General features: G+C 42.5%; 1 protein-coding gene across 1 annotated transcript; it reads left to right on the plus strand.

The window, feature by feature from the left end:
• Positions 1-1,118: 1,118 nt before the first annotated feature.
• Positions 1,119-13,811, plus strand: LOC110507162 (A disintegrin and metalloproteinase with thrombospondin motifs 8). The gene is made up of 9 exons (XM_021587037.3): positions 1,119-2,229; positions 3,354-3,593; positions 5,876-6,008; positions 6,410-6,577; positions 9,820-10,112; positions 10,631-10,817; positions 10,971-11,143; positions 11,275-11,450; positions 11,626-13,811. The coding sequence occupies exons 1-9, from the start codon at positions 1,477-1,479 to the stop codon at positions 12,356-12,358; spliced, it is 2,856 nt and encodes a 951-aa protein (XP_021442712.3). The 5' UTR covers positions 1,119-1,476; the 3' UTR covers positions 12,359-13,811.

The following is a 13,811-nucleotide window of genomic DNA, read 5'->3' on the forward strand; positions in this document are numbered from 1 at the left end:
TTCGGGGAGGTGCTGAGAAAAGCTGGTTGGACATAGTCTACCCCCTTGGTTTATGCTTTAAACCGCAGCCACTTGTAGCGCTCTAAATATTATTATCACATGTGGCAAGAGCTGAACTGTCTCGTCCCACTATCGGAACCAAAAGTGCGTCTCTGACGCGATAGGTTGAACACTCATCACCTACCACAAAAGTACAGTTTTGGTTAAAAAACATTGTTCAGACCAATTGTACAGTGTGAGTTATAGATTCAGGTGAAACTAATATGACTTAATCTGGCATAACTAATCGATTAATTAAACTATAATCTTTTACAATCTAATTATCGTACAGGGTAACTAGGCTTAATGACCTAACAGTTCAAACTCCATGCGTAATGCAAGTACACCCAAGATTGATTGAGAAATAGTCAAATAATATTTCCAACAAAAATCACTTATGTTGCTCTAACCTGTTCCAGTGTGCAGTACATAGGCTATAGCTTAAAAAAGAGCGACACCTGTTGCGCCTGCAGTAGAGTGCGCATCTCTGGTCATTCCCTCGCGTAAAAGGCATGTCATTATTTAGTAATCAAATACTACCACCTTGTGGTTGAAATGCTTCCTCATAACCTTACCTAAAATAACCTATTTTTTATGTAGCGCTAACATGTCTCTTTGCCAATGCCACCTCGAAGCTTATGAGCCCAACGTAATATCAGCGTTCATTTGTTACGTTATATTACAGTTTTGACTATCTCTTAAAGATAATTATCTAATGTATTCCATGATATCCCTTTATCATTGGTTTATTCGACTGATGAGGACGATGGTCGTGATGGATATGCTATGGCCTACATATGGGAGTCACTTGGGGGTCACTGCACTGGCAGTCACTCAAAGTTCAGAAATAACTGACCGAGCCCTTAAATTATAGTATGGGTGTCCAGGTTGAAGCGTCATGTGCTGCAGGCCTATGCCGAGTTAATATTAGTTGCAGGGTTGTCGAACTGCAGCTATTTCAGACGGGGGGGGGGTTGGTCTATTCTCATTGGATCCGTTGATTCCAAGAGTTTCTCATGAGGTACGAGTGGGAGGAGAATTTGAGGCAACGAGTGATATAAAAAACAATCCTCTTCTGTCCAGGGAAGACAAGAAAGTATAAATACCGCTGCTACTCCTAGTATTCAGTGGTGCTGCCGAGTGGTAGAACAGTATTTTAGCTCCGCTATAATAGCAATGAAGATCACACAATTAAACTAAAAATAACAGACATTCTCGACACAGACTGACTATACAACATTGGATTTTTGTTACATTATATTGATGAAAAAATATTTTAGTTAAGAGGTCGCCAAGACTAAAAATAGCAGTGACTAAAGATTTTCTACCGACACTATCAATTGACGAGTCCAGCTGCGTATGGGCTTGGTCCGGAATTTCGGTTGAAAGCTTGTCTTTGTTTTAATAGCTTTTTGAGTGCAATTTACGTTGCAGAAGATGTGTTCAAAACGGTGTTTCGTTTTACTAGTTCTGTGCGTTATAGACAAATCACTTTCGAAATTGTTTGAATCCGAGGAAATTGTACCTGTTCGGATAAATGGAAGAAGCGGCGGTCGTTTTTGGAAACGAAGTGAAGAACAGCCGAGGTTTAGACTCAGTGCCTTTGGCCGCGATTTCACTTTGAATTTAAGCCCGGATAACAGTTTCTTATCTCCTACACTGACAATTCAACGCATCAAAGCTAAAGATATCCACGCTTTACGCAGCGCCTCAGGTGCCCAGGGGAGACACTCTGAAACTGAAACTGACTTTCACAACTTGATAAACAAGACTGAGCAGATAGAAAGAGATTTGAGAAGCTGTTTTTACTCGGGGACTGTGGACTCCAACCAAGATTCTGTTGTTGCGGTCAGTATCTGTTATGGCATCCTTGGATCGTTTGTTACAGACGGGGATGAGTATTTAATTGAGCCCAAAGTGCTCGGCTCAGGGAAGAGGGAGAGGTCCACTGAACAGTTACATTTTATCAAAAGAAGGACGCCCACAGAAGCACCAAATCACACTAAAACTGTCTTTGATCAACTGAGGGAGGAGAGTAATGTAAATGCAGACAACGAACGTTTTCTGCATGAGAAAAAAGATCCTGAGAGACAATTACGAGGGAAACGCTTTGTATCAGCACCACGATTTATTGAGACGCTGGTGGTTGCAGACACGTCGATGACACATTTCTATGGAGATGAGATAAAGGTAGGATATATTCGAGTAATATAGCCCATGCTGATTCACTCATTTGATTGCATTTAACAAAAATGAAAGTGCCATACTGTCTCAATTCTATATTGATAATTTACTACATTATAATTGCAATGACACTTTCTTGCACACAAAAACTGGTTGAATCAAAGTTGCTTCCACATAATTTAATTTAATTTAACCCCCCCCCCCAAAAAAAATCTATGTGATGACTGAATTAACGTGGGAAAACTGAGTGAATTAACACAGTCAATGCAAGGGCCTTTCCTATTTTTTTCCGCCCTACTTTTAATCTAAATCCAATGACATGGTGACATTTGCTGTTGATTTCACGTTTAATTCACTGTCAGTTGACAACTCAACGAAATGTAAATCAAAACTAGACGTTGAAACGACATCTGTACCCAGTGGGAAGTTTTCTTAACAGGCTAGTTCAAGGTTTAAAATCAATCCAACTCCCAATGCGGAAACACCCACAATCAAATGCTTTAAAGAAGAAAAACTCATTTCTGTTTCAATTGAAATAATGCTAGGCTATATTTTGGATGCAGAAACAATGTTTCTGCTCTGTTATGCAAGACTAGGCTCTCCACACTTGCTATTTATCTGATATGCATGGTGTAAACTAAGTTGGAGTAATGAGATCATTTAAAAAAAATATGAGTTCATATAGATTAATGATGGGATTGGGAAACATCTGATGAAGTCAGGCAGGAGAATCATGCTTTGGCAGTAATTTCGTTCCGCATTCTTTATGACTTAGCTGTGAGCATCACCATTTAAACAATGTTGGGGTCATGTAAATGATAAAGAGCATTTGACATTTTTAAGGATACTTCCTTTTTTTGTATACAGTACCAATCAAAAGTTTGGACACCTACTCATTCAAGGGTTTTTCTTAATTTTTTACTATTTTCTACATTGTAAAATAATAGTAAAAATAAAGAACCTGGAATGAGTAGGTGTGTCCAAACATTTGACTGGTACTGTGTGTTTAATTCCAGTCTCGCTGTTATTTCACTCACTTAGGTTTAGGATTTTAGCTTAAATCATCACCAACAGTGTTGCCTTGTAATCCTCTCTAATATCTAACTGCCTGTTGTCCTCCCTTGATCCAGCACTATATCCTGACCTTGGTCTCTGTGGCAGCCCAGCTTTACAAACATCCCAGTATCAAGAACCCTGTTCACATGGTGGTGGTGAAAATGGTGGTGGTGGAAGACGAGGAGGTTGGACCGTCACTCTCCAATAACGGGGGAGTCGCTCTGCGTAATTTCTGTGCCTGGCAACAACAGTTCAACCCGGCCAGCCAGAGGCATCCTGAGCACTACGACACTGCTCTGCTTTTTACCCGAGAGGTGAGCACTGCCTGGATCAATGTCACAGGTTTTTACCCAACCACTTATTCCATAACCATCTTACCATATGGTTTGGAGAGTTAATGAAATAATGTCATATTTTATTATGTGATCTCTAATGAAACACAATTGCCTGTGTCAATGAATCAGATCGAATGAGCTTTGAAACATATAGGGCTGAAGGCTCTCCTATGAGCTATTTTTAGAATGGTTACAAATCAGCCTTGAGTGACGATGACATCCTTAAAATGGCCAGAGTATGGGTGTGATGTTGCTGCCCTGAATTTGACCTGCCAAAGAATGTGTGCCACATGTCTTGTCATAAGATAAACCAAAAACTCGAGACCTAAATTGGAAGTAGTTTGTACATGCGGTCTCCAGTGAGTGATGCTTCTACAAAACAAGGTGTACACATGCTGAGTTGAATTCAGCATGTCGCTCAAAGTCCAGATGTCCTTTGAATCATGTATGGTTGTGTCTTGTGGTTTGGGTCATATTCCCCAGGAAACATGTATCTCAGTTACAGAGAGCCATCCTGACATGTGAAGGGAAAGGCATGTTGTTGAAATACACTGCTCAAAAAAATAAAGGGAACACTTAAACAACACAATGTAACTCCAAGTCAATCACACTTCTGTGAAATCAAACTGTCCACTTAGGAAGCAACACTGATTGACAATACATTTCACATGCTGTTGTGCAAATGGAATAGACAACAGGTGGAAATTATAGGCATTTAGCAAGACACCCCCAATAAAGGAGTGGTTCTGCAGGGGGTGACCAGGCCACTTCTCAGTTCCTATGCTTCCTGGCTGATATTTTGGTCACTTTTGAATGCTGGCGGTGCTTTTACTCTAGTGGTAGCGGAGTCTACAACCCACACAAGTGGCTCAGGTAGTGCAGCTCATCCAGGATGGAACATCAATGCGAGCTGTGGCAAGAGGGTTTGCTGTGTCTGTCAGCGTAGTGTCCAGAGCATGGAGGCGCTACCAGGAGATGTGGAGGAGGCCGTAGGAGGGCAACAACCCAGCAGCAGGACCGCTACCTCCACCTTTGTGCAAGGAGAAGCAGGAGGAGCACTGCCAGAGCCCTGCAAAATGACCTCCAGCAGGCCACAAATGTGCATGTGTCTGTTTCTGACCGTTTAGCAGACTCCATGGTGGTAGGAGGGCCCGACGTCCACAGGTGGGGGTTGTGCTTACAGCCCAACACCGTGCAGGACGTTTGGCATTTGCCAGAGAACACCAAGATTGGCAAATTCGCCACTGGCGCCCTGTGCTCTTCACAGATGAAAGCAGGTTCACACTTAGCACATGTGACAGAGTCTGGAGACGCCGTGGAGAATGTTCTGCTGCCTGCAACATCCTCCAGCATGACCGGTTTGGCGGTGGGTCAGTCATGGTGTGGGGTGGCATTTCTTTGGGGGGCCGCACAGCCCTCCATGTGCTCGCCAGAGGTAGCCTGACTGCCATTAGGTACCGAGATGAGATCCTCAGACCCCTTGTGAGACCATATGCTGGTGCGGTTGGCCCTGGGTCCCCCCTAATGCAAGACAATGCTATACCTCATGTGGCTGGAGTGTGTCAGCAGTTCCTGCAAGAGGAAGGCATTGATGCTATGGACTGGCCTGCCCGTTCCCCAGACCTGAATCCAATTGAGCACATCTGGGACATCATGTCTCGCTCCATCCACCAACTCCACGTTGCACCACAGACTGTCCAGGAGTTGGCAGATGCTTTAGTCCAGGTCTGGGAGGAGATCCCTCAGGAGACCGTCCGCCACCTCATCAGGAGCATGCCCAGGCGTTGTAGGGAGGTCATACAGGCACGTGGAGGCCACACACACTACTGAGCCTCATTTTGACTTGTTTTAAGGACGTTACATCAAAGTTGGATCAGACTGAAGTGTGGTTTTCCACTTTAATTTTGAGTGTGACTCCAAATCCAGACCTTCATGGGTTGATACATTTGATTTCCATTGATCATTTTTGTGATTTTGTTGTCAGCACATTCAACTATGTAAAGAAAAAAGTATTTAATAAGAATATTTCATTCATTCAGATCTAGGATGTGTTATTTTAGTGTTCCCTTTATTTTTTTGAGCAGTGTATATCTCTGATACCACACCTTTACTTTCCCCACATCATATATCTGCTTCTGTCTGCCAGGAATATTTATTTGCTTAATTTTATAATGGAAAAGGGGAGAGAAAAAACAACCAGGGACAAATACAAATGCTGTCTAAAGATTCACTGTTTGAAACTGCTGCTGTCTGTCTTCCAGGATATTTGTGGACATCAGAGTTGTGACACCCTAGGAGTTGCTGATGTGGGAACCATGTGCGATCCAAAAAGGAGTTGCTCTGTCATTGAGGACAATGGACTTCAAGCAGCCTTCACTGCTGCCCATGAACTTGGTATGACTTGGGCATTAAACAATTAGACTTTCTCAAACTTCTATAGCGACCATATATAAAGATACTATAGGTCTACATACATTTTGCCTCTTGTCAAAAATGTTCCTCTATATGCACAGAAATATTGTCTACAAATAACGTAATTTGGACAGAAAGGGGCACACCCATGAGCCGAAAGATTATGCAAAAGTTTTAGCCTACAACTAATAATTGTGTGGTTTAAGGAGATAAGAACTTGATAAGATAGTCAACCCCCAAGCCTAATGTAGATCTAAACTATTAGTAACTTTACTTCCATAGCATACCTTAAATAGTTCAAATTTAATTTGAATGGGTTTTCAGGGTGCCTCTTTCGTCCCATGATCGGTACTGAATACTGATACAGTATTGTTCTCCTTTAGGCCATGTGCTGAGTATGCCTCACGACGACTCCAAGAATTGCGAGAGGATGTTTGGGAATCTAGGCGGCCATCACATGATGGCCCCTCTGTTCGTTCACCTCAACAAGACTTTCCCCTGGTCCCCTTGCAGCGCTCTCTACGTCACAGAGTTCTTTGACAACGGACACGGTATGTCATGCTGACAAACAACACTGACAACTCTGATGTAGGCAAATAAAACTTATTTGGTAACACTTCCTAGGAGGAAGTGACGTCAGAAGACTGGACGTGAATGAAATCTGATATACATTTTAAAGAACGAATTAAAAATGTATATATTATTTAAATATTTGTTTTTTATACTAGAGCCTTCTGTTTTTACTAGAGCCGTCTAGGTTAAACCACTCGTATGAGGTCCCAGTTTTCACTTCTCTATTTTCTTTTACAATATCTACCCAATTAAACTAAATATGGCCACTGAAAATACTCTTCCAGTAGGCTTATAACAAGTTTAAAAGCATTATACCTGCGGGCTTCACAAGTGTTCACAATGTTACCTAATTTCTCACCTCAGGTTTGCTTATATGCAAAAGACTCTCTGCATTTGCAAAAAAATCTCAATATGGAGATACGGTGCATTCGGAAAGTATTCAGACCCCTTGATTTTTCCACATTTTGTTACGTTACAGCCTTATTCAAAAAAATCTTCATAAATCTACACATAATACCCCATAATGACAAAACGAAAACAGGTATTTAGAAATGTTTGCAAAGTTATGAAATATACAATTTACATAAAACACAACATTTACATAAGTATTCAGACCCTTTGCTTTGAGACTCGAAATTGAGCTCAGGTGCATCCTGTTTCCATTGATCATCCTTGATGTTTCTACATCTTGGAGTCCACCTGTGGTAAATTCAATTGATTAGACATGATTTGAAAAGGCACACCTGTCTATATAAGGTCCCACAGTTGACAGTGCAAGTCCGAGCAAAAACCAAACCATGAGGTTGAAGGAATTGTCCGTAGAGCTCCGAGACAGGATTTTGTCGAGGCACAGATCTGGGGAAGGGTACCAAAACATTTCTGCAGAATTGAAGTTCCCCAAGAACACTGGCCTCCATCATTCTTAAATGGAAGAAGTTTGGAACCACCAAGACTCTTCCTAGAGCTGGCTGCCTGGCCAAACTGAGCAATCGCGGGAGAAGGGCCTTGGTCAGGGAGGTGACACTCTGACAGAGCTATAGAGTTCCTCTGTGGATATGGGAGAACCTTCCAGAAGGACAACCATCTCTGCAGCACTCCACTAAATCAGGTCTTTATGGTATGGCCTTTTTAGAAATGTCAAAAAATCAGTTTTTGCTTTGTCATTATGGGGTACTGTGCATAGATTTGAGAAGGAAAAACAGCAATTTTAATCAATTTTAGAATAAGGCTGTAACGTAACAAAATGTGAAAAGTCAAGGGGTCGGAATACTGAATGCACTGTACATTGGAGACGTCATAAGGAAATTAGAGATTGGCTGCCAGGTTGTTTGTGGTTACTACTTGAAATTGGGAGTGAATGGCAATGTGTTTATTTGATTTATTATTTTTTTTGTAACATTTACTCAAGCCCTTCCTTTCCTCTGAGTCATACATACAGAGAAGGTTTTGTTTCTCACTAGCCAAAAGTAACAGCTGTTACAAGCAAATGTTCTTTATCAGTTAGTCAGTGATTCCAAAGAGAGCGTATGTGGCTAAGAATGTGGTCTGATCACTGGGTCAAGAACACATCACACTAAAGCTCATTGAACATTTCTACAAATAAACTCAGAAAAAAAAGAAATGTCCCTTTTTCAGGACCCTGTCTTTCAAAGATAATTTGTAAAAATCCAAATGACTTCACAGATCTTCATTGTAAAGGGTTTAAACACTGTTTCCCATGCTTGTTCAATGAACCATAAACAATTAATGAACATGCACCTGTGGAACGGTCGTTAAGACACTAACAGCGTAGGCAATTAAGGTCACAGTTATGAACACTTAGGACACTAAAGAGGCCTTTCTACTGACTCTGAAAAACACCAAAAGAAAGATGCCCAGGGTCCCTGCTCATCTGTGTGAACGTGCTTTAGGCATGCTGCAGGAGACATGAGGACTGAAGATGTGGCCAGGGCAATAAATTGCAATGTCTGTACTGTGAGATGCCTAAGACAGCACTACAGAGACAGGACAGACAGCTGATCGTCCTCGCAGTGACAGACCATGTGTAACAACACCTGCACAGGATTGGTAGATCCTAACATCACACCTATGGGACAGGTACAGGATGGCAACAACTGCCCGAGTTACACCAGGAATGCACAATCCCTCCATCAGTGCTGAGACTGTCCGCAATAGGCTGAGAGAGGCTGAACTGAGGGCTTGTAGGCCTGTTGTAGTAAGGCAGGTCCTCACCAGACCTCACTGGCAACAATGTCTCCTATGGGCACAAACCCATCGTCGCTGGACTAGACAGGACTGGCAAAAAGTGCTCTTCACTGACGAGTTACGGTTTTGTCTCACCAGGGGTGATGGTCGGATTCGCGTTTGTCGAATGATTGAGCATTACACTGAGGCCTGTACTCTGGAGCGAGATCGATTTGGATGTGGAGGGTCCATCATGGTCTTGGGCGGTGTGTCACAGCTTCATCGGACTGAGCTTATTGTCATTGCAGGGAATCTCAACACTGTGCGTTACAGGGAAGACATCATCTTCCCTCATGTGGTACCCTTCCTGCAGGCTCATCCTGACATGACTCTCCAGCATGACAATGCCACCAGCCATACTGCTCGTTCTGTGCGTGATTTCCTACAAGACTGGAATGTCAGTGTTCTGCCATGGCCAGTGAAGAGCCTGGATCTCAATCCCATTGAGCACGTATGGGACCTGTTGGATTGAAGGGTGAGGGCTAGGGCCATTCCCCCCAGAAATGTCCGGGAACTTGCAGGTGCCTATGTGGAAGAGAGGGGTAACATCTCACAGCAAATCTGGTGCAGTCCATAAGGAGGAGATGCACTGCAGTACATAATGCAGCTGGTGGCCACACCAGATACAGACTGTTACTTTTGATTTTGACCCTCCTCCCTTTGTTCAGGGACGCATGAATAAATTTCTGTTAGTCACACATCTTTGGTACTTGTTCAGTTTGTCTCAGTTGTTGAATCTTGTTCTGTTCATAAAAATATTTACACATGTAAAGTTTGCTGAAAATAAACACAGTTGACAGTGAGAGGATGTTTCTTTTCTTGCTGAGTTTAGGTAATCATGGGTTTGAGAAGCTTCAACTGTTCAGAATGTGTCTGTGAGAAGACTCCAACAAAGTCAGCTTCTGTCACTGTCAAATCTCCACATTATACAACCTTCAGATTTTTTAAAACAGAACTCTTGTGTGTTGAATCACAGGCGACTGCCTCTTGGATCCACCGGAGAGCATCTTACCGTTACCCAGTGTACTTCCAGGCACCACATACGGCCTCGACCGCCAGTGCCAGCAGATGTTTGGGGAGGAGTTTGTGCACTGCCCCAACACCACTGACAGTGACGTCTGCAGCCAGCTGTGGTGCCGGGAGGAGGGCAAGCCCCACTGCACCACCAGAAACGGCAGCCTCCACTGGGCAGATGGCACCACGTGCGCCACCAACAAGAGCTGTCTGCACGGTGCATGCATGGCAGCCCACGAGGTCACACAGCCAAAGGTAAGCCCTAGTTTTTCTCAGAAAAGGGGGGAGAAAAAAAAATCCCCCATATTTGGTCTTGTAGTATTGCATTTTGATACCAGCACTGGCTCAGAATGCCTTGTTAGTTACTGTATGTGTATTAATTTATCTGTGATAGAGTATTTCCTTCCTGCGTTGTAAGGAAGACCGTACTTTTGAGAGTACAAGCTCTTTAGCATGTCAATAAATTGGATTTATAAACTGACATGCTGTCAGTAAATATACTTTTTTCTCACCCACTAATAAAAGCTTGTGAAAACACACACATGAACACACACAGTTTAGTATTGCCAAGGGCGCAACGGGTTCTGCAAGTGGTGACACACAGGGCAGGAATGTGGTAGACAGCAGAAGCGTGCCACACTGACGGACAGATTTACCCAAGTCATGGCATGCCAAGAGACGCTGATGTCTCAGCCTAGAGTGTGGTTGAGTTGGACGGCTCATGTTATCATGGCACTCAGTACTCGATCTGTTACGTTTTGGCTTTACCACAGGTGGTTGTGGATGGTGGCTGGGGCGCTTGGGGGCCATGGCAACAGTGCTCCAGGACATGTGGGGGGGGTGTGGAGTTCTCCTACAGGGAGTGCACAGATCCCGTGCCCCAGAACGGTGGCAAATACTGCGAGGGCCAGAGAGTTCAGTACCAGTCTTGCAACACCCAGGCGTGTGAGGATAATGATGGTAAGCCATACTTGCACTATAGCATTTCACTTTTTTATATAGTGGTGAGCTATAGTGAAGTTTGTAACCTAGGTTTTTCAATAAATGTCTCTGCTTTGATATTAGTTCGATGGATCATTTATTTTTTTGCTTTGTCATTTTCTCCAACATTAGCGAAGAGTTTTAGAGAGGAGCAGTGTGAGAAGTACAACACCTTCAACTATTTGGACATTCTGGGGAACATGAAGCAATGGATTCCAAAGTACGCTGGTGTGTCGCCCCGGGACAGGTGTAAACTCTTCTGCCGGGCCAAAGGCAGCAGTGAATTCAAAGTCTTTGAAGCCAAGGTATGTTGACTAAAAGTCATCTGTAGAAAGTTAGCCACTGTAAATAAATAATTTTACAGCTTGCCTTCACTGTTTGGTGAATCACAGTGTTTAGTCAATTGAGACTTCAACTGTGCATTTGTGGTCCATAGGTTGTCGACGGCACCACATGTGGCCCCGACACTACGTCTGTCTGTGTACAAGGCCAATGTGTCAAGGCAGGCTGTGACAAAGAGATCGGCTCCAACAAGAGGCTTGACAAGTGTGGCTTGTGTGGTGGGAATGGCCTCAGTTGCAGGAAGATCACTGGTTCATACAACAAAGCCACGTGAGTACACCTAAATATTCTAATTACATTTCTGGTAACAAGCATGTATGACCCTAATAGCTATTATGATCCAAACTAAATAATAGGCATATTTAGAAAGTATTATTGGTTGATAGTCTTTTGTGCTGCTGATGTGATTACAGCTGTAATGAAACATTTAGCTTCTTTCTTTCAGTTACGGATACAGCGACATTGTGACCATTCCTGTCGGGGCTACCAATATTGACATCAAACAGCGTAGCCATAGAAACATCAAACACGATGGAAACTACCTGGCGGTCAAGCGAGAGAGCGGTGGCTACATACTGAATGGTAACTTCTCTGTGTCCACGGTGGAGCAGGATATCCCTGTTCTCGGGGCTGTGCTGAAGTACAGTGGCTCGTCCACTACCTTGGAGAGAATCCAGAGCTTCAGACAACTGAGGGAGGCCATCACCATCCAGTTGCTGGCCACTGCTGGGGAGGCATCTCCACCCAAGGTCAAATACACATTCTTTATCCCCAAAGATGTGTCTTTCACTAAATCCAAAGAGAGAAAGGCTTCGTTGCATATGATCCAGGCTTTCGGTGTGCCCCAGTGGCGTTTGGGCGAATGGTCAGAGTGCTCCAAGAGTTGCGGCTCTGGGTGGTCCCGAAGGAACGTCGAATGCAGAGACAACGCTGGTTTCCATTCCAATACCTGCGATAAGGACCTGAAACCCACAGATATCAGACCCTGTGCTGATCTGCCGTGCCCCATCTGGCAAATGGGGCCTTGGTCATCCTGTTCACAAACTTGTGGCCAGGGGGAACGCCGACGCAGTGTTGTCTGTATAGACTACACCGGCAAGACTGTCGAGTCGGAGAAGTGCGACACCAATAAGCAACCCGCGCCAGTGTCGGGAGAGTGTGTTTACCAAATGTGCTAGCGAGGAGCCATGGAGATAGAGAACTTTGGTAGGGGTAGTGTAGTGGACCCTTAACCACTCCGACCCGACCGTGCTTTAGAGAAAAGCAGGGAAACCCTAGTTAGGAAATGAAGAGTGCACTAACTAACCCGGACAGGTTCAGGGCACTGGCCTGTGACTTTGTTTTACAACCACTAGAGAAATTTCAACCAATAGAGATCTACCTCAGGATGTACATGTTTTGATAAAATAGACAAAGGTACTGTGTGCAACTTATTATTCTCTCCGAAAAGCTATTACTTTGCAGAAAACCTACTGACAAACACCATTGCGGTTAAATATACCTCAATTTTCCAGCATATAACCCAGAACTATACAGTCAGAGACTCCGAGCCAATAAATGACCTGGGCAAATAAAGTTAGTCTGAAGGCATACTATTTGTACCATAACATGTGACATTACCATTGCAAGACAACTACTTAGTGCTTATTATTTAGAGTAAAAGGGGTTTGTGTACGCATTTGTTTAGGTACACAATATGGAAAACTTTGTAAAATACCTACTTTATTTGTGGTTTGCTCTTTTTTTTTTTTTTTTCTAAATGTGAGATTGTGTTACTGCCTGTAAAAAAAAAAAATATCTGCTATCTTATTGATTAATGATATGTGGTACTGATATGCTTACAGATAAATGTTAATTCTCCCATTATCATTCAACTCATACAGGTGATTAGGTCTTCTATTAACTAATCTCTCATGGACAGACTACGTAACATAATCTGACGCAATTACGATTTTAGTTCTGGGCTTCCGAGATTAGACGTTGACAGACACTAAATAGAAGAATGTACTTTGTAACAAAAAAGCAACCAGCATAGTTAGTAGTAAGAATGAACCAGACATTTTAGTGTTCATTAAAAAAATACTTTAGTTTGAGTTTACACTTTCTTTGTGTAAAATGTTGTTTAGCATAGACAATGGTCAGGAATCTGATCTGAGGCAAAAGTGTAACAGGGGACTTTTCCTCTGTTCTGCACCTTTTTTATGTAGTGTTTTAAAGAAATTCTATGGCTACAGAGAATTGGAAGTACACCCAAATTCATTATAAACATGTGTAAAATATGATCTATTTGCATAAAGAACAACTCCTTTGTAATAATGTCATAGTTGTGTTTTAAAATGTTATTATTCATAATGCGAAGAATGCTCTATTGTTTGTCAGATATCTATGTATATGTTTGATTTCTCATTCCAGTTTTGTATGTCATAAAACAAAAAAGGCAATATGATATACCTTCAGTGAAGGACCATAATACTATATTATTATTATTGTAGCTATCTTTTTTAAAGGTATTTATTTTTGTAAAGTTTTTACCTTGGACATGAAATTATAACATTTTCAGATGCTGCTGTCTTTGAGATTTATGTCTACAATAAAATGGTAAAATACATCACATTTTACTATATGCTGTAA

This window comes from Oncorhynchus mykiss, chromosome 27 (genome assembly GCF_057628025.1).
Source record: "Oncorhynchus mykiss isolate SJ-2025 chromosome 27, ASM5762802v1, whole genome shotgun sequence".
In the NCBI taxonomy this organism is placed as follows: domain Eukaryota; kingdom Metazoa; phylum Chordata; class Actinopteri; order Salmoniformes; family Salmonidae; genus Oncorhynchus; species Oncorhynchus mykiss.

Excerpts from the sequence above, each read along its gene's own strand:
- LOC110507162 (XM_021587037.3), top strand. The coding sequence starts at position 1,477 with ATGTGTTCAAAACGGTGTTTCGTTTTACTAGTTCTGTGCGTTATAGAC. Across the intron at positions 6,578-9,819 it reads GTTCTTTGACAACGGACACG|GCGACTGCCTCTTGGATCCA; the intron begins GTATGTCATGCT and ends GTTGAATCACAG. Across the intron at positions 11,144-11,274 it reads TCAAAGTCTTTGAAGCCAAG|GTTGTCGACGGCACCACATG; the intron begins GTATGTTGACTA and ends TGTGGTCCATAG.